This window comes from Bombyx mori, chromosome 13 (assembly GCF_030269925.1).
Source record: "Bombyx mori chromosome 13, ASM3026992v2".
NCBI lineage: Eukaryota > Metazoa > Arthropoda > Insecta > Lepidoptera > Bombycidae > Bombyx > Bombyx mori.
In genome coordinates, this window is record NC_085119.1 from 8,663,683 (window position 1) to 8,683,651 (window position 19,969).

At 34.6% G+C, this 19,969-nt stretch overlaps 1 protein-coding gene across 1 annotated transcript; it reads right to left on the bottom strand.

The window, feature by feature from the left end:
* Window positions 1–1,694: 1,694 nt before the first annotated feature.
* LOC101741162 (ankyrin repeat, SAM and basic leucine zipper domain-containing protein 1) lies at window positions 1,695–11,744 on the bottom strand. The gene is made up of 8 exons (XM_004927804.5): window positions 11,480–11,744; window positions 10,147–10,261; window positions 9,699–9,827; window positions 9,368–9,594; window positions 7,775–8,034; window positions 3,432–3,683; window positions 2,441–2,669; window positions 1,695–1,865 (listed from the first exon to the last, which is right to left on the bottom strand). Exons 1-8 carry the CDS (start codon window positions 11,552–11,554, stop codon window positions 1,710–1,712), a joined length of 1,443 nt encoding a protein of 480 aa, XP_004927861.1. The 5' UTR covers window positions 11,555–11,744; the 3' UTR covers window positions 1,695–1,709.
* Window positions 11,745–19,969: the final 8,225 nt, after the last annotated feature.

Here is a 19,969-nt window from a genome sequence, read left to right on the forward strand (position 1 = left end):
GATTACTCAAGTTTTAATTGAGGATACCGATTAAGCTATTTTTGGTCGAACCATTTTAGTATAAAATTTAACGACCACCGGGTCCTAATAGACCGATGTTGATGAGTTTTCGAGACAAAATATATTATGGGATCTGGCAAGTGACGCTGCAATTAAATCCGAGATTTAACTGTTTGTTTCTCCTATTTACACGATTGTAAAGTATAGCCTCGCATGCTGGTGTGCGTATTTAAAAATAAGGTGGTTATTTTATTATTAAGATTTTAGTTTGCAGATTCTCAAAATAATATTATACCTATATATATTAATACGTGAAGCAAAAACTTTGTATCCCTTTTTACGAAAATTGCGCGGACGGAGGTGTATGAAATTTTCCACACTTATAGAGAATATAGAGAAGAAGTGCACAACGCTTATATTTTTTTTAAATAATGCATAAAAGATACATTAAATCGATAAAGAAAACATTACACACACTACGTATAATGTATTTGACGCACACACGCATGCATACTATTTATTGTCACGCTTTTGTTCTTGACGTCTGTTGTCAAATTGAGAATAGATTAAATATTATTTGTCTTTGTTAATATTTTTTATAGTGTAGTCTTGGCGAAATTTGTGATTATAGAAGTATAAAATACAATCAGAATAGTGTGCAAACTTACAATTCCAATTAATTATAGTCGAATTTCGACTACTGCGGGACCTCTAGTACCTATAAATTTTCTAAAACGGTGCTTTTTTAACTTAAGAAATGAATATAAAATGTAATGTAAAGATAGTCTTGATGTCGTCGTGGTCTAAAGCATAATTAAAGATTCCAATCTCAGGCGCGTACCAATTGTTCTAATGTACGTCTAACGTACTCAACAAATGTTCACGATTGACTTTCACGGTGAAGGAATAATAATATCATGTAATAAAAATCAAACCCGCAAAATTATAATTTGCGTAATTAGGTACTGGTGGTAGGACCTCTTGCGAGTCCGCGCGGGAAGTTACCACCACCCTGCCTATTTTTGGCGTGAAGCAGTAATGCGTTTCGGTTTGACGGGTGGGGCAGCCGTTGTAAACTACTTGAGACCTTAGAACTTATATCTCAATGTGGGTGGCGTATTTATGTTGTAGATGTCTATGGGCTCCAGTAACCACTTAACATCAGGTGGGGTGTGAGCACGTCCACCCAAGTAAGCAATAAAAAAGTCTTGTAAAGATGTTATCACGACTAAAATGACACAAGTCTGAGAAAGTGTGTCCCTTTTAAAACTACAACGTAGAATTGCTTTATAGCAAAAATGATCGAATGACAATGGATCGTACCGGTTTTGCAAAATGCCTTAGCACCCAATGCTTCAGATATGCTGAAGGATAAGAAACTAGTTCGAGGTAAATAGATAAGAACATTGTCGAAGTACTTACTACAGGACGTATAATAACTGTAGGTCGATATCGGTGTCAGTGTGCTTAGTGCGAGTTATTTAACGTTCTCGATAGCGTAAAAGTTAACTCAAAAATGTATGGAATTGGAACGTTTGCCTACGTTTGCCGCTAGGGGCGCTGTTCCAACTGCATACATATTTCAGTTAACTTTTACGCTATCGAGAACGTTAACTCACACTAGGCGCACAGTTTTGACTAGACCGAGTAATTCAATACTTTAAAAGAATCAATTTTAATAAGAGTATCACAAATCAATAAAAAGACGTTTATTTTTTTAACAAATTGCCCAACAAGGTTCGTCCTTGATATAGTATAAAGGCTAGAGAGCAAAGCGAGACGGCTTTTGTGATATATTGGATAGCAATTTCTTGAGTTGACTTCTTTGGTAGCAGATCGGCGGGGCGAGGATTATTACTATCAATCTGAAAACAGCAAATAGTGTAACCATAAACCAATAGTAACTACATCAAAGATAAATTGCATTGATATACATAATTCGAAGTAAAAGATGTAGTGTAGATTCGTGTATGCTCTTAGTTGGCTCATTATATTCCTGAAACTAGTGGAAGTATAATGATAAACATTTAGGAAAGTACAATGACTTAACATTGTATATATAATTTATGGCCTAGAATATCATCACCCATAATGTCGTAAATGAGGCTAATAAATTGAGAGTTCTCTGCGTATTTTCCAGAACAATGCGATAGTCTCCAGTCATCACTGGTGATAGGAGTGCGGAGGAGTGTATTGTAAGACCACACGAATACATATCGAGGGGTGAAAGGCCATTTGGTTTAAGCGACATTTATCTTTGTAATTAGTCGGTGTGTTTTAGTTGGTATTAATTAGCATCAAAACTAAAGCAACTATTCCTGTTTCTGTACAATATTACACTTTGACTTCACATCTATAGGTGCATATTGACATATCTATGGGTTCCAGTAAACATCCTCACTAAGTGGAACATGAGCATTTATATATTTTTTGTACCTACCTTCTGTAAAGTAATTTTCATGCTTTTAATTTCCCTTCGTATGCTGTTTATGTTAGTGAGCATTTTCTTTGTTGATGTTTTCAATTTTTTAAGTAAAGGCGAGTCCGGAGGTTGGTGTTTTATTTGATTTTCGACTTTAGCGTACTCGCGTAGAATATATTGTAGCGTGGCCTCTAGTATGTAAATCTGATGTAAATGACTCCCCAATGAAGTTAAACAGTCTAAAACGCTAAAAGAAAGCATTATGCTGATGTAAAATTTTGTTAAAACTTTTTAATTGATTAAGAGACATTTTCGAGTTATTATTTAACATAACCAAGTCTTCTCCAGATAGAATTAGGTCGCCCTATACACACTTGGCGACGCATCGGGAAGAGCGCAAGATAGGGTGAAGTGGTGACAATCTGTGACAATCTGTGAGGGCAACTTGTGTAAATGCGCTCTACTTCCAATAATGAAGCAAAAAATATATTATCGTCTTTTCGCATTAAAAGTGTACAATTTCCAAAAATATTCGAAATTGAGTTAATATGCGGAATGATTTGGTATCACCAGTATTTTTACCTATGTTTGGACTACTATTTACAAAATTAATACATAATTTTATCTTACTTTAAAAGACATATACATAATGTAACTGGTAAAAAATAAAAAATAAATGTTGCAAAGATGATTAATATTAAAAATATCACACCTATAAAACCCCATGTAACCATGGAACAAACAACACCATGTAAGCCTATAAAACACTCTCCTGTAAAATTAGTAAGTTTTGAGAATATACAGTTTTAATGCGAGAAGACGATATATAGATTTTGGCTGTTCAATTTAACGATGATATAATCATGGAAGTTCATGAACCATTGATAGCTACGAATTTATCTCTTCAATTTGAATTATATTTGATTTAAAAAAATCACTATATGATTATTTTACTGTTAAAAAAATGAAGACAGTAAATGCTTAAGAACACATTACATTTTTTACGTACCAATAGTTATCCATTTTCCGAGCATACAAACCGGCCACCGCGTTTAATTTCCATCCTCTCAAATGGAAATTCCGTAATCCGTATTTCAGTCTGTGCCTTTCGTATGGCATCTCTATACCTAATTTAACCATTTCCTCGGCGTCCAGCAGTAGGAACGTCCTCAAATCGATGCCGGACGTTACGATCAGGGGCGTCAAACGTTCACAGCTCATGCCGTAAAGCAGATTCTGAATTTCGTTTTTATAGTTCGGTCTGTAATTTGTTTTTTAATTTAAAAACAGGAACAGCTGTTAAAAATAAACTACTCAATTTTGACTAGCATTTGTTTTTTAGCTCATTACATAATATAAAACAAAGTCGCTTTCTCTGTCCCTATATCCCTATGTATGCTTAAATCTTTAAAACGACGCAACAGATTTTGATGCGGTTTTTTTTAATAGATAAGAGTGATTGAAGGGGAAGGTTTATATGTATAGCATCTATTAAATAGTGGAGAAATCAATAATAAATTACAGTTTCCGGAGCGAAACGAGGGCGGTTCGCTAGTCGTCTATATAAAATAAATAAAAATAAAAAGCCTTTTATTTCCTGCTAAAGTACAAAGTAAATAGGTATACATATAATAATTTTAATTTTCTTCACTTATGTTTGGCAGGAACCCATTAAACATGGTGAAGGCCTCCTCCAAGTCCTTCCATTTGGTTCTATTTTGGGCTACCTGTATCCATCGAGGGCCAGCGATAGCTTTTATATCATCCTCCCATTTTGATATCGGGCGACCCTTTTTTCTTTTCCCTTGTGGCCCTTCCCATGCAGTTATTCTTGCAGTCCATCTCTGGTCCTTAAGTCTGGCTACATGGCCAGCCCACTTCCACTTTAAGTTTCTGGCATATTCAAGAGCATCTATAGATTTTGTTTTTTCTCTGATTTTTGTGTGTCTGATTTTTTGAATCTTTCTTATATTCAGCAGACTTCGCTCCATTCCTCGTTGGCAGCTTACTATTAGATTATTGGCCTTTGATGTAAACTTCCAAGTTTGGCAGCCATAAGTCAAGCATGGTAGAATGCAGGAATTTAGAACCTTGGTTTTTAAGTATATTGGCAACGTACTTTACGTAAATTCCAGTACTTGTTCCAGGTGTGTTGGATTCTTCTTCCAATCTCCATCTCATTGCTTTTTCTTTCAAAGCTGATCTGTTTTCCTAAGTAAATATAGTGGTCTGTGTATTTCAATAGTTCGTTTCCGACTGTTATTTTCTTTCTAGCACTATTTGTCATTACCATAGTTTTTGTTGTATTCATTTCTAAGCCTACTTTAATGCTGGCTCTGTGGAGAGACTCAACCATGTATTGAAGTTCTGAACTTGATTCTGCCAGCACTACTAAGTCGTCTGCAAAGCGGAGATGAGTCAAATATTTACCTTCAATATTTAAGCCGAGGTTTTTCCAATCTAGCTGTCTAAATATTGATTCAAGTATGGCAATGAAAATTTTTGGAGACATGGGTCTCCCTGTCTTACACCTCTTTTGATAGAAAATCTTGGGCCTATAGATTCTAGTTTTATTCTACTTGTATTAGTTTTATAAATGTTTTTAATTATCTGTATATATTTATCATTCACCCCTTGGTTTTTTAACGACTTCCATACACTATCGTGTGACACAGTGTCAAAAGCCTTTTGGTAGTCTATGTATGCAATGTATAGTGTTCTCTGTTTTTCTTGGTATTTTTCTATCAAGAGTTCTAAGGTGTGAATGTGGTCCACTGTAGAAAAACCTTTTCTGAATCCTGCTTGTTCAATTGGTTGATTTTTCTCTAGCGAATCACTGATTCTGTTGTTTATAATTGACGAAAAGAGTTTATAGAAACAAGACAGTAAACTAATAGGCCTGTAATTTGTTATGTCCTTTGGATCTCCTTTTTTATAGATTAAAATTATATTTGATTCTGTCCATTGGATGGGGATCTCAGCACTTTCTAATATCTGGTTAAACAATTTTGCCACAGGTGGCGCTAATATTCTGTCAGCTGCCTTTAAAGCTACGTTTGAAATGCCATCTGGGCCTGGGCTTTTGTCGGTTTTCAGGTTTTATATTGCTGCAATAAGTTCAGATTCCGTGATTGGTTGCACCTTTTCGTTGTTTGATATATTACTGCTTGGTGTTATGTCTACATATGTGGATGTTTTTTTACTGTATAATGATTAAAAAATTCAGTGGCCATATTAATGATATCATTGCGGTTTGTTATTATAGATTGTTTTCCTGATGATTTAAGTCCTTCGATCCAAGTTTTATTTTGTGCTAGCTCTTTATAAGCCTTTTTTGTGCTGCCTGAAACTTGTAAGTGCTTAGTTATGGTATTCTGTCTGTATTTTGCATAATCTTGCCTGATATACTTGCTAATGAGTTTGTATAAAGCTGATATTTCGTTTCTTATACTTCTGGTTTTGTTTTTAGTCTTCTGTAATTCTTTTCTTCTAGTCATGAGTTTTTCTGTGCGTAGCGATATTTTTTTGTGTCTGTACGAATTGTGTTCCTTGTGCGTTTCTTCTAGGCTTCTCGAGATGGCATTGGTTATTTTGTTGTATTGTGTCTGTATATTATCAGTATCTTTCAAGTTCTGGTCATCGGCACGTAGCAGGTAGAGTTGGAGATTTAATCTGAATCTGAGTATTTCGCTTTCGTATTTTAGACTCGCACACTGGTTGGTCTTGTATCTAGTCCTGGATATTTTTATTTTTTCAAGAGATATGGTTGCTCTCACTGGCCTGTGGTCTGATGGGTAGTTGATATTTAGAACTTCCACATTATGAAACTTCTGCGGTATGTTAGATAGAATGTAATCGATCTCATTTTTATATGCGCCACCTGGTGAGCGCCATGTCCATCTGCGGTTTGGTTTCTTATGATAGTATGTGTTCATTATTGCCGTCTTAGTTTCTAGAGCGAAATCTATCAATTTTTGGCCTCTGTCATTTCTTATACCAATCTCATGTGTCTTGGTTTACCTATCTTAGCATTGAAGTCGCCCATTATGATATAGTCTTTATGCGCTAACTCCCTAGCCCTTCTGACTGTCTCATAAAAATAAGAAATATCTTCTTCATTTGCTGCTTCTGTGGGTGCGTAGACTTGAATGATTGATAGTTTTTGCCCATGGAATTGTAAGTTTAATATAGCGACTCGTTCTGATAAGCCCGTGAAGTTCTCTATGTTTACTTTAAGATTTTTTCTCACCAAAAAGCCCACGCCGAACTGTCCAGGTGTCTGGCCCATGTAGTAAAGAATAAAATCCTCATATTCCTCTATTTTTTCCCCAAGACGTCTCACTTCTGCCATTCCAATAATGTCTGATTTTATTGATTTTAGTGATTCTGTTAATTCTATTAGTTTTTCATAAGAAGATAGTGTTTTCACGTTGAAAGTTATTATATAAAGTTTTTGTTCATTATCTTTATTTGTTTTACTTATAAGCTGTCTGTTAATGTATACACTTGGAGGGTTGTAGTCGTAATCTTCCTCGGTGACCAGCCGTTTTGGAAGATGTTTAGTTTGATTGTTCTTAAGTACTAAATTTGAATTTGAATTGGAGGAGGGTGGCAATTGGGTGGCTAGTCGTCTATATATATATACGAATTCGGATCAGTGTGCTTAGTGTGGAGTTAACTTTTACGCGATCGAGAAGTTAAAAAACTCGCATTAAGGACTGTTGTGATGTTTGAGTGTTGCTTAATGGCTACCCTACCCTTCGATCCAAGGTACTTGATTACACTGTAGTAGAAATGAGCAAGGTTTTATTAAAGAGCAATTACTACCGTTGCTAAATTTACCATTCCTTTGTTATTAGTAGATCGACTATTTGTCGTTTTTCGTATTAATAATAGAAAATGTTAATAAACGGAAACATTTGATGTATTGATGATTGTATAAGTATGTAACCATTCAGCCTCATCATTCTTAAAGCATAAAATAATTGAAAAAAAACTTATTATTACAAATTGAGCTGCTCATAGAGCCATCTAACAATCGTCATATATCGATACTAGCGAATAACGATATCTACTAATAGGTGGCATTATTGCTATATTATCGAGTAGTTTAATAAAGCAATCGAGATGTAAATAAAAATCGTGTCCAGTATTATAGGGAGTAAATAGAAATGTTTAGACCGCTTTGGGGAACTGTAGGTTAGTGGGACATGCAAAAACGAATGATGGTAGGTTACAGGGAAATAGGCCTCTAAAGTTAGAAGCGATACGAACGAATGTGCAGAATCTCAAGGCATAATTTTATATTTATTTAAGAACAATGTCTTAATCTATGTTATTTAACTTACTTACCGTTCATTTTTCTCAATTCCCGGATAATAATCTTGCCAAGATGTTAATTGATGGTTTAAGTATGAGTTTTCATCTGTTTTATGATCATCGTCTAGGTTGAGTGATTTCTTTAATATTTCAATTATCACTTGATGATCATGACAATTGGCAATTTCTAATAGCGTTCGGTTCGATTTGTCAACTTCAGTTAGTCTAGCTCCTTTTTCAATTAACATTTCTAGTATTTCTGGTTGATTGTGGTGGACAGCCCAGAAAACAGCCTGGAATATAATTTGATTTTTGGTATTAAAAATATGTAAGATATATGCTCCATTTAACAGAGAAGTATTTTGAGAGCTGTGCAATACTTTAACAGTTGGTATGTGTAGTTTGAAGTTCTATTAAGTGGGCATGTCAATAATTACTTTACAAAGAAATAACTCATTGTTGCAATGAATTATATCACCTGTCATCAGAGCAGTTCATCCATACAAACTAGGAAACTACACTCAGTTGCTTTTCAGATAGAAAATTCAACCACCAGCTCTGGGATTAGCCCTACTATGATATTTTCTGAGCACTATGAGAAGTGATTCTTTAAATGAGATTTGAAATTATTTCTGAGTGGCAGTTTTTTTTTTTTGCTTAGATGTGTGGACGAGCTCACAGCTTACCTGGTGTTAAGTGGTTACTGGAACCCATAGACATCTACAACGTAAATGCGCCATACACCTTGAGATATAAGTTCTAAGATCTCAGTATAGTCACAACGGCTGCCCCACCCTTCAAACCGAAACGCATTACTGCTTCAGGGCAGAAATAAGCGGGGCGGTGGTACCTACCCGTGCGGACTCACAAGAGGTCCTACCACCAGTAATTACACAAATTATAATTTTGCGGGTTTGATTTTTTATTACACCATGTTATTCCTTCACCATGGAAGTCAATCGTAAACATTTGTCAAGTACGTATTTCATTAGAAAAATTCAATTATAGTCTAGGTGTTGCTAATCTCAATGAGTATTTGTGACCACCCACTATGAAGTGTGCTGTATGCTCCTTATTACTTACTTATCCTTGCTACTTAATAAGGTAATAAAAAATATTCAAATAACTACCATCACCAGATACTCAACCTTATTAGTTGGTTTAGTTAATCTAATTAGAATCAGTATTAGTATAAACAAGCAATGGTATTGTGGTAGTTTTAACTAATTTACTATAACACCTACAACATAAAAATAGCAGAAATCAAACAATTAAAAAAAGGTAATGTTACGCCGGTAAGAGTAACGCCATCTATCGTCGAATAGTCAAACGAATATCGAAGGACCTAGAACGCTCGAAAAGTACAACGCTATTTATTGTCAGATAGCGGGAACTACTACTAGAGATGTGTGGAATATTCTCGATAATTCTGGGGATGAGGTATCGGCTGCGTAAAAGCATTGTAGACATGGCACGCAGTCCATCAGTAATTGGAACTACTCGGAGAGTTTTAAAGTGTTTGTGAAGTGTTTAAGTGTTCTAAGTGTTCAATACAGTTGTACTTTGGTGAAATTTTATTTATCCCAAACCCCAGTGCGTAACAGTAATATAGTACATTTTACATACTGTCCACCCATGCTGATCCCTCATTTCTATATTAACTTGCATATCTAGTAATTTTTGAGCCACTGCCACACGGCCGCTGCTTATAGCCCTCATTAGTGGGGTTTGTCCATATCTATCTCCAATATTCAGTATGCAATTTCTGTCTATGAGGTTACACACAATACTGTATATTGTGTCATTATCTGCACTACTATTTGAGCATGCAGCCATTATAGGTGTAACTGAATCTGTAATTTTAAATCAAAACTTAATTTGCAATGAAATATAAAATGCATTGTTAGAAATAGAGAGCTAGATAGCATTTCATACACAATAAATAAATTCAATATACCTGAGTGTAAATTAGGATCTGCATCTTTCTCCAATAAATATTGAACAATTTTATCTTGAGCATGGAAACATGCATGCATTAGTGGGGTCCATCCACTATCCAATTTTATGTTAGCATTGTTCTTCAATTCTGAAACACACATATAGTTTATGGTTAAAATGTGGTCTTTCTTTACACAATGAATTATTTTGCCTCAATGTTGATACTTTATGAAAATAATAGAAAGTAAGTTAAAATTTATTTGTCTTTAATCTTAATTTGTTTGGCTGCGGGATATTGATTTTAAATTCAGTTCTGTGGCCCTCAGATCAGTCGAAATTACTTGTCTTATTAAAATTTGACCACCTTGGAATATTGTATGGTTAGTGTTATGAAAATTGATATATTTGTATTTATCTAACATCTTCATTACACTTCATGCATACATTAGCCTAGATTATCTTCATACCATTATTTATAAGATCCTCTACATCTTTCATGTTTCCGTTTATGATAGCTTCCTGTAAAGCCACTTCTACCTTCTTCTTACTGCTAATTTGACTAGAATAGTCATAGTTTCTAACCTGTAAATATAATTTAAATACATAATTAACAATCACAGTGCCTATTGTAATTTGGAAATAACACATTCTTATGCATAATATATGGTGCTTTTCAATTTCAGTTGACGGGTTGATTGATAGTCATACCATGACATGACATGATAGTCATTGTTTGTCAATTCTCTAAATACAAAGAAAAAATAAAGTGAACTGGATATTTGTGTATTTTGTTGACACTTTAGCTAGTACATAAAAACAGAAAAAAGTGGTTTGGAGATGTTAGATTCAGTAATATACTAGCCCAAAACAGATGCAAATTTCTATTTGTAAACTATAAACCACTGCAAAAGTAAGTAACAGCATTGCCACAGCTGTTTCAGCTACAAATTAAGTCATTGATTTAGTGAGTAAAAGTGAGAAATAGGGTTGTACGGCTAAGACGATCATGCCAACACACAGTATTAAGGGAAAGGTGAACTCAATGCAGTAAAAGTGGAACTTACAATGATCTCACCATATCCGGGTTACAAATGTAATCATTGAAGAGGATAAAACATGCCTGTTTGTCATTGACCACTGCTGTTCATGGACATTAACGATGTGAAAGAACAATATGAAATAGAAGAAACTTAAAAATTGATAGCTGAGATATTGTATTCGAGGAAGGCTGTTTTTTTTTTTAAATTTAAATCTTGTGTCAATTGTAGTAAGTAATGTAATAAATGTGTAATTTTGACATAAGTAAAGATTTGTTGATAAACAATTGTATGATAAAAACAAAATGTGTCCATGAGCAATGGTAACCACTCACCATCAAGTAAGCCTTAAGCTCGTTTGCCTATAAGGGCGATTTAAAAAAAAGTTTACATATAAACCTTCATTTACCAAAAAACGTACAATGTAAATGAATTAAAAAAACGTGTATTCTTTCATTATATTTGAAAGAATAAATTTATATACATATGTAATCTCTCCACAATTAGTACAATTATACTACAAGTGTTTCTCAATTATTATTATTTAATTTGCTGTTTAGTTTAAAATAAGAAATGAAAAGTATGTAAGCAAATCGAGATCTAATTATTTTATACACTCTATGAACTTGTGCATGTTATTGGATCATCTTAGTAGATAAGGGAAGGTGCTCCATATGGATTATTATTACTGTTGGGATTTTTAAAAATACAATTATTTTATGAATAGTAAGAAATCAAAATGTAAGGCAATAATGTAAATTACCGGCTTCTCATAAAATCCGTAATCATCACTATCTGAATCCTCATCGGAAAATCCGGCTGGTCTGAATTGAGCCATTGTTTTTATTTGTTTTGGATAAGCTGAATTTGATGCAAAAATCTTACATATTACTTTAAAACACAATCAAAACAAATTTCATTTACAAATCAAACATACTATCAGACTATCATCTATGATTTAAATTGAGAAGATTTAGAGTATAGACAATAAACATAAATATGGAGGAAAGCTTTTGACATTTAAATACAGGATATTATCTATGCTTTTAGTAGTATTATTTCTATTTTGCCAACTGGAATGGCAAAAGTATCATACCATATACTTTAATTTTTTATAATTTTATTGAACAATATTAATAGGATGTGAAATGAAATTAAGTTGATTAATTTATTGTTTAATTAATATTGTTAATTTGAAACATCAATCAATTGGCGTGAAATTAAATGAAATTAATTAAAAAAATAATAAATAACAAATTAAATAAAAAAAATAGTTAAAAATGAATTGAGATGAGATGATATAGGATGAAATATAATCTCAGTAAAATGGTGGTTATTTACTAAGACTTTTTCAGCTGATTTTTTGGAGGATACCGAGAAGCTACGTCTAGCGGCTTTGTTTCATTTTCCCACATTTGTGCACTTTCACAGATACAAAATATAATAAGCCACTGTTATTACACTTTTAAACCTGAAGAAACATTAAATAGGTAGATAAAATAAAACAATTCAGACAGCTTTGCTCCTCGCGTTCCCGTTAATAATCTTCTATATGCTTTTAGCATTGACTTCTTTGAGAGAAAAAAAAAATCGGTTGCTGTAAAGTCGGTTTACTGACGCTAGGTGAACGTGACAACGTCATAAAAGAAAATACTGATGGAATGGTTTCATTTTTCAATTATCGCAATTATCGTTGCTCTAAACAATTGACACCACATTCACTTTTCATTGAATTTCATACATAACGAAAACATGTATTATTATTAAAATGTATTATTGTATAGCAGCTGTCCACGCGGATGCATCGCTCACAATGAAGTAGGAAACCTATGGAAATGAAACGTCAACCAAAATTTCGTGCCACTGTGACGTCATCTGGCCACAAAACATGGCGGCTTTAGTGCTGTACAAAAGATTTCAATGTTATCAGGTTTTATCGATAAACGTTCTTGGCTCATTTTATTTTAAATATTGTTGAGTATTATTTATTTGTAGAATTTATACTTTAATGGGAAGTAAGTAGGTATATTGTTATGTGCAAATATGATATGATTTAGATGGGTGAAATCTAAGACAAGTTCGTCCTTCGAATTTGCCAAGTAAACGATATGATGATTTTTAAAAGTTGCTACACTGATTTTATAAAGTTGTCGTTTGTCGCAAAACATAAAGATATGGCGTAGTTCAAAGCCATCAGCCCATTTCTAGCATGCTAAATGTTATCGTATTTTGAGTACGTGTTTTTCTTAGACTATTACAATCTATTTTAATTGTTTTGCTGACTCTAAAGTCCGTAACATACTACCGCAGCGCACCCCAAGGAAGGTGCGCCGCACCATTTGAATCACTTTCGCTTGAGAGTGATTCAAATTTTAAACTTATCAAGGGACCGCGTGAAAAAAAAAACACCTACAGAACATTTATTCATTAATTACAAACGTCATTCCTTGTGACTTCCTCTCTAAAATCACTTAATTATTAAAAATTTAACAAATTTACAATAGTGTTTTACTCACTGCGGAATAAAACTATTTTATTTAAATAGTTCCGAAGAGATTTTGTCGGTAGCCTTTTTCCCGAAATATCTAAACAGAATGTCTAAATATGTTTTGATGACATATCTTAAAGTGGTATTTATGACTAGTGTCATGATCAATAGATTCCGACCGAAAAATGGATTTTTCGGATGAGGGCTCCATAATGAATTTAAATACATATAGATAATAGTTTTAGGACATCGACTTTCTTGAGATCCTATAAAATACGTTTTAATTATTATTTTTGTATGTTTTAAGCATGATAAATTATGAAATTTTATATAATCAATCATATTAAATCGATATCATAGTCAATAAATAATGTACAACCCAAAACAGACGGCCGAACTGACGTGACAATGACATTTGGCGCGCTAAACATGGCGGATTTTCGGCCTCATTAGACGGAGACGGAGATATTTACGTATATTCATGTTTCATTTTATGTACGCACTGAAATACTGTTATATTGTTTTCCTGCGAGTTAAAGTGCTGAGTAAGAACGAGATAGATATATGTTTATGTATGTGCCTTCAAAATGGGTGCTATTTATATAAGCAATTGTACGTATAGAACAATATGTCGTGTCCCTACTATATAGGTCTATGATCGCTCACTCAAGTAGGAGAGAGACAGATGTCGAACGCTGCCAAACGCGGAGGCCGACTGTGCCTCTTTGTCGCTCGTTGCGCGCTCTCGCTTGCACTTCAAGCCTTAAATGGAACGCCTCATAAGTCATGTTGCTTCCGCTTACTTTTTGACATGAAAGACTGAATTTATATCTTAAACCTTTTTAATTTGATTATTTTCGAAAAATAGGCGATTCTGTGAAATTAATGTTTTTTGGAGTTTACTCCTTTAGAATCGATTTACATATATAGGCCCGGGGTATGAAAATTATGGGGACCAAAATCGTACTAGCATGTCACACGAAATGCGTTATGCGCCTGATTGCGCATGTCACACGAAATGCGCGCCGGGCTGCTGCGCCGGCAGTCCGCCACAAAGCCTCGTACTGATCGCGCGTTTCTCTCATTATTGTATTTTCATATATTTGTTAGTCGTTTGTTTTGTGTCTCGTTAATTTGTTAATAATCTGTAGTGTATCGTGTTGTCGTAATATAGAACTATTTCTCGTATTGTTTCGTTTAATTTTTTATATCCAGTAAACTCCAGTCGTGCGTCGGAGCGGACACACACACTTTTTTTTTTTTGCATTGTAGGCAGACGAGCATACGGCCCACCTGACGGTAAGTGGTCACCGTCGCTCATGGACGTCAGCAATGCCAGGGGCAGAGCCAAGCCGCTGCCTACCGTGTGTGATTGTGTGTAATTCTCAATAAAAATTTACTTTACTAAAAAAATTTACATTAATAGGTATGATGTCTTATCTGACATTTTTTTATTACAGATTATTTTATTATAACCTATGTATAGCTCGTAGTCTATTTAAGCGTTAAAGAACATTACCCGCAATGACGAAATTATAATTACAGCCCATTTTTACCAAAAAATACAGGGCAACCTCGAAAAATGAAGGTTAATTACACGAGGATAGTGGCCACCGCCACGATCTGGCATTCTTTTAAAACTTATTTTAAAGAAAGACGTCACTAAAAAAATACTGCTTAGGAGAATTAACAAGTTCTGATATTGGAATACTAGAGCTTGATAAAACGGAGTTAAAGTGTTTTCTGGAACGGTACTGCGATGAACAGAATGGTTAGAGTAAAAGAGATGAACTCTACTACAGTGGCGAATATTATGGTGTCGTTAACGAAATTATCAGCACTCTTCGAGAAACATCTGCAATGATGACAGAAGTATCAAAATTCTTTACGACTAATCGACCACGAATAAAATTGTTATACTATGTCTGTGTGTGATCGTTATACTTTTAATTTTAACGCTGATAAAGTTTAAATCGGAAATAGCTCTGTAGATTTTATTGGAATTTATTATTCGCTGGCCAAAGAACGAGTTACCAATTGCTTTTAAGCGATAGGTAAGGTGCGAGGGTTAGATAAGGTGCGATTCCCCATATCGACATCACAAGGAAATTATGCCTCTTATTTTAATGGGATAAACGTGAAACATATATATTATTCTTAATTCATTTTTAAGTTAATCATTATTTAACCTATTATAAAAAAAAAAAGTTTAAGCACTTCACCAGTTATTTACTTCCTAAATTAAAATTATAATGAACATTCTCACGTTTTGGTTCATCTACCTATCGATTTATATTACATTATTTCTATATCAAGCTTCAGAACAGTATGTAAAATAAATGAATGAGCGCCGGAGTAAGTTACTTTAAAAACAAAAGCTCTGTATCCCACTCAACTTGAAGAATTCTCTGTAAAAGTCTGAAGTACAATTCTAAAGCTTGGAAGTTATTCTTCTCGTCGAAAGGTAAGGATAATAGGCAACAGTTCCAATTAGGCGACGAGGGCGTTTGTTAACATTTAATTAACGTCAGAGAGCTATTGTGTTGGAACCGTCAGCCTCCAGGGCCGCCTCGCTATACCTGCCGGGTAAGTCGATGTACTACGGATATGGGGAGTTTAAATAAACGCAAAAAAATGACAATACACAGAAAGATACACCAAAAATGAATACCAAAATTGATATTATATGAATTGAAACGAATATAATATTCATATGAGAATGTAATATCGCGGCAAGGGTCGGCTAGTGTCTTTTATTGTGTTAGTTGGATAGATGACCGTATTTGTGATTTACCGGTGGTAGGGCGTCTTGTGAGCCCGCACGGGTAGGTAACATCGTCCTGACTATTTCTGCTGCGAACAAAATAATGCATTCCAGTTTGAAGAATGGGGTAACGATTGTACACTATAAAACAAAGACTTAAAACTCATCAGTAATAAAAGAAATGAGGCCACGCTCCATCTGGTATTTAATTGTTATCGGAATCTGACATATTTTTTGCCGACCTATGCGCCAATACTCGTAGTCTCGAAGGATTATTCTGGTTATGCCATGATTGGGCCAGCTCATAGGGCTCAGCTTGCAGAACTTGTTAAATTATGCCCCAACAAGAGCAGTGCTTCGTGGTGTTTACCATTGCATCGGAATCATGACCCACTGAGAAGATCCGGTCAGAAACTCAGTTCTGAACTTTAGGCTCATACATTTCGTGTCGCCTTCAAAAATGGGTTATCGCTGTTGTAAAAAAACAACATTCCCATTGGAAAGTCTACAAATACCTCTTTACACAAATAGTTACTAAATTTGTAACAAAATATTGATTTGTTAGAAGCTTTTGCTGTGAAAAAAATACAGTATAGGGAGTAATTTCATTGAAATCAGTGGAATACTTTATCCAAATGATTATGACATATTATACAATACTTGTCTGTAAACGTAAGGAGTATTTGCGAATGTAATAAGGATTTTTGTAAGCGACGGAGGAGGTAAGAAATTTGATTTATCGTCGTAGGCCAGTAAGGCGCGCTGACCACCCCGCGCGACCGCCCGCTGCCCAATACTCGGACGCTGGGCCGCGCCCGCCCGCCCGGACGCGTTATTAAACTTTTCCCCATATTAAACATTCCGGAGACGAATACATTTTATTGTTGCCTCGGACCGACGTCAGAGGCCCCTACAAAGCGAAACTCAAAGACGGCAATTGCGAAATAAATTGAAAGCAATTTGATATTGCGTTGTAAGTAATAGCCGTCAGGAACCCGCAAGTCTGTTCGGAACATTTTGTATGCAATTTAGAAAACCGAGAACGGGTCATTTAGTAACTGTAACCAGTCGATTTTATGTTGTTGTTGAGAATTGATTAACTTTAATTACTTAGCTAAATATTCATTTTCTCTTAACGGAATGGAACAGTTATTACAAGCGATTAAGATGTACCAAAGAGTTTCTGAGTGAGATTAAAGCATATAGAGGCTTTATAGAAGTCAGCTAACATATTTGCTCGGAACAGGACTGTTGGAGTTTGAATATAAAAGTAATGGCAGGCAACACTTGACACATGTACCTAAGGTTACAGTTTCGAATATTGGAATGCTTATTTAAATGCTTAAAACAGATGATTGTCTTCTCTTCAGTGAAGACAAGGACTTCTCATCTAGACATGGACAGTGCAACATCTTAGAGTTTTATAAAAGTCAAATATTGTAATGGTGTAATAGGGTAACAAAGTATTTTACCACCATTACCATTTTATTTATTTAACCATGAAGCAGAGTGTTTTTAAATAGCCACTCACCTACAGAACCCAGTCCCCTCAAATTTAACCGTCTAACAAGGATACAGGGCATTTCGACATGGGGGACACAGAGAAGTACCTACGTAAAATGAACCTGGCTAACTTTAGGAAGTCGTCATGGTTTAAAGGTTAAGACGCCTGGTATATTTGTATCAGCAAAACAATTGTTGTGTAATTGCGTTGTGAGACAAACTTCATGTATCAAGATGGTCGGTAACATTCACGTTGCAATGTCTACGGACTCCGTAACTACCATCAAGTGTCTACAAGCTGGTTTTGACATCTATGCAATAGTAAGATTGCATCGCATACTTGGTATGAGAGTCTGACAATAGTCACGTGTACTAAGAAGACAATAAGTTCTTATCTCTAAGCGTTATTTCAGGATGAATGTGGCTGGTGTTTGTAGATCAGGAGTAGACGGCTGAGAATTAACAGAAATTATCCCAAAGGTCGAAAAGTCGGGTAATTATTAGCTCGTCGTAAATATAAGATGTAAAATATCTCCTGATGAGTCTACCTGCTTAGTAAAATACCAATTATAATCATTTACTCATGAGTCTTTGATTGACATTAGTAACCACAATCTATGTAGGTAACTATATCACACATATTAATGGATAACTCACCCAATGAGGTATAAGTTTCGATGACTTCTAAATAATGTAATTGAATGGTAACTCAAGATTACAAAAGATCTGTAACGAAAATGCAAACTAGTTATAAAGAAATAAAAAATCTGTGATATTTTTATTAGGTATAATAATATTATAAATTTCATAGCATAGAATATCACGGTCCACTTTATTTAACTCACCACTTTGGAGGATAATGATCACACTGAGAGATATTTTAGTGTTTGGATCATTTAATAATGTGCAATATAAAATTTTAATTGTTTCATATTCGTTCCTTTTTCTAAATATTGTCAATATTTCACCTAATTTGAAGTTCAAGTAGTTTAGTTATTAAAAGAAAATGAAATTACAAGTTATATATGTAATTCATTTCAATTATTGAAATTCTAAGTCATAGGCCATGACCCACAAACACTTCTATATAATCTTCAATCCTGTTTTTTCTGATGTGAAATATCACGCAAGAGAGTTTTTTTTCTATTTTCATAAAAATACTTGGTGTTGAATGAACGCGATATTTAAAATCCTGAATTTTTCTACAGTGCCATCGTACTTAGGCCTTGAATCGATAGAATGGAAGTTTGTATAGTTCGTATTGGCATTTCAAATAATAACTCTAGCATAGTTTTTTTTAATTTATTGCACAGATTGGTGGACGAGCTCACAGCCCACCTGGTGTTAAGTGGTTACCGGAGCCCGTAGACAACCGCCCGTCTACAACGTTAATGTCGCCACCCACCTTGAGATATGAGTTCTATGGTCTCAGTATAGTTACAACGATTGCCCACCCTTCAGACCGAAACGCATTACTACTTTTCGGCAGAAACAGGCACGGTCGTGGTACCTACCCGTGCGGACTCACAAGAGGTCCTACCACTAGTAATTACGCAAATTATAATTTTGCGGGTTTGAAGTGGAAGTCAATCGTGAACATTAAAATTTGTTAAGTACGTATTTCATTAGAAAAATAGGGACCCGCCTGGGATCATCTATTACAAATGACATGTGAGCTATTTTTACAAAGAGTGTAGAATAATAATGTTGCATATTTTTATTTAATCCTCTTTAAAACCCGCGCTCTTAGACTGTCTTGTAGATTTTTAATTCTGTAAAGTGGCTATATATACTATGGCTTTGTCAATTACACGTAAAGATTCAGTGAAATATTAATGATATATTTTGTGTTTGTTTTGCCACTCGTAATTGTTTGTAGTTCCACGTCGTATTGTGGATTTTGGCGTCTTTAGACAGTCTAATCCGAAATCTCATTTCCGATGAATAATTTTAGGAGGAGTCGGATAAAAATATCTGTGAAGCTCAATCTCGCTTTTATTATATTCGATGTTATGAATTTAAGTTCTATAAAAACTGTGATTGATATGAATCATGTCTGCAGGTCCCAAAAAAACCTAAGAAATTTTTATGTTGCTTTATTAAAAATACCTAATAAAAAATATTAACGGATTCATCTTTTTTTTCTTTTTTTTTTATTGCTTAGATGGGTGGACGAGCTCATAGCCCACCTGGTGTTAAGTGGTTACTGGAGCCCATAGACATCTACAACGTAAATGCGCCACCCACCTTGAGATTTAAGTTCTAAGGTCTCAGTATAGTTACAACGGCTGCCCCACCCTTCAAACCGAAACGCATTACTGCTTCACAATGTATTTTTAGACAGTGTATGTGATACTTGGTTTTGAATTGTCCAAATCGGTACTATTACTAGATTAGTTTTGTGATTTGTCATAGTAACGTTTAATGGTTAGAATCCGTTAGATTAACCGATCTACCCACTGAGTAATGTTTTAATTTAACTACGTCAGCATTTTTGC

Bases quoted from the DNA above. Each gene is read 5' to 3' on its own strand.
- LOC101741162 (XM_004927804.5), bottom strand. From the start codon at position 11,554: ATGGCTCAATTCAGACCAGCCGGATTTTCCGATGAGGATTCAGATAGT. The intron at 10,262-11,479 runs GTAATTTACATT...TTATATTTACAG, and splicing joins ACGGATTTTATGAGAAGCCG to GTTAGAAACTATGACTATTC. The intron at 2,670-3,431 runs GTACGTAAAAAA...GCTTTCTTTTAG, and splicing joins CGGAAAATGGATAACTATTG to CGTTTTAGACTGTTTAACTT.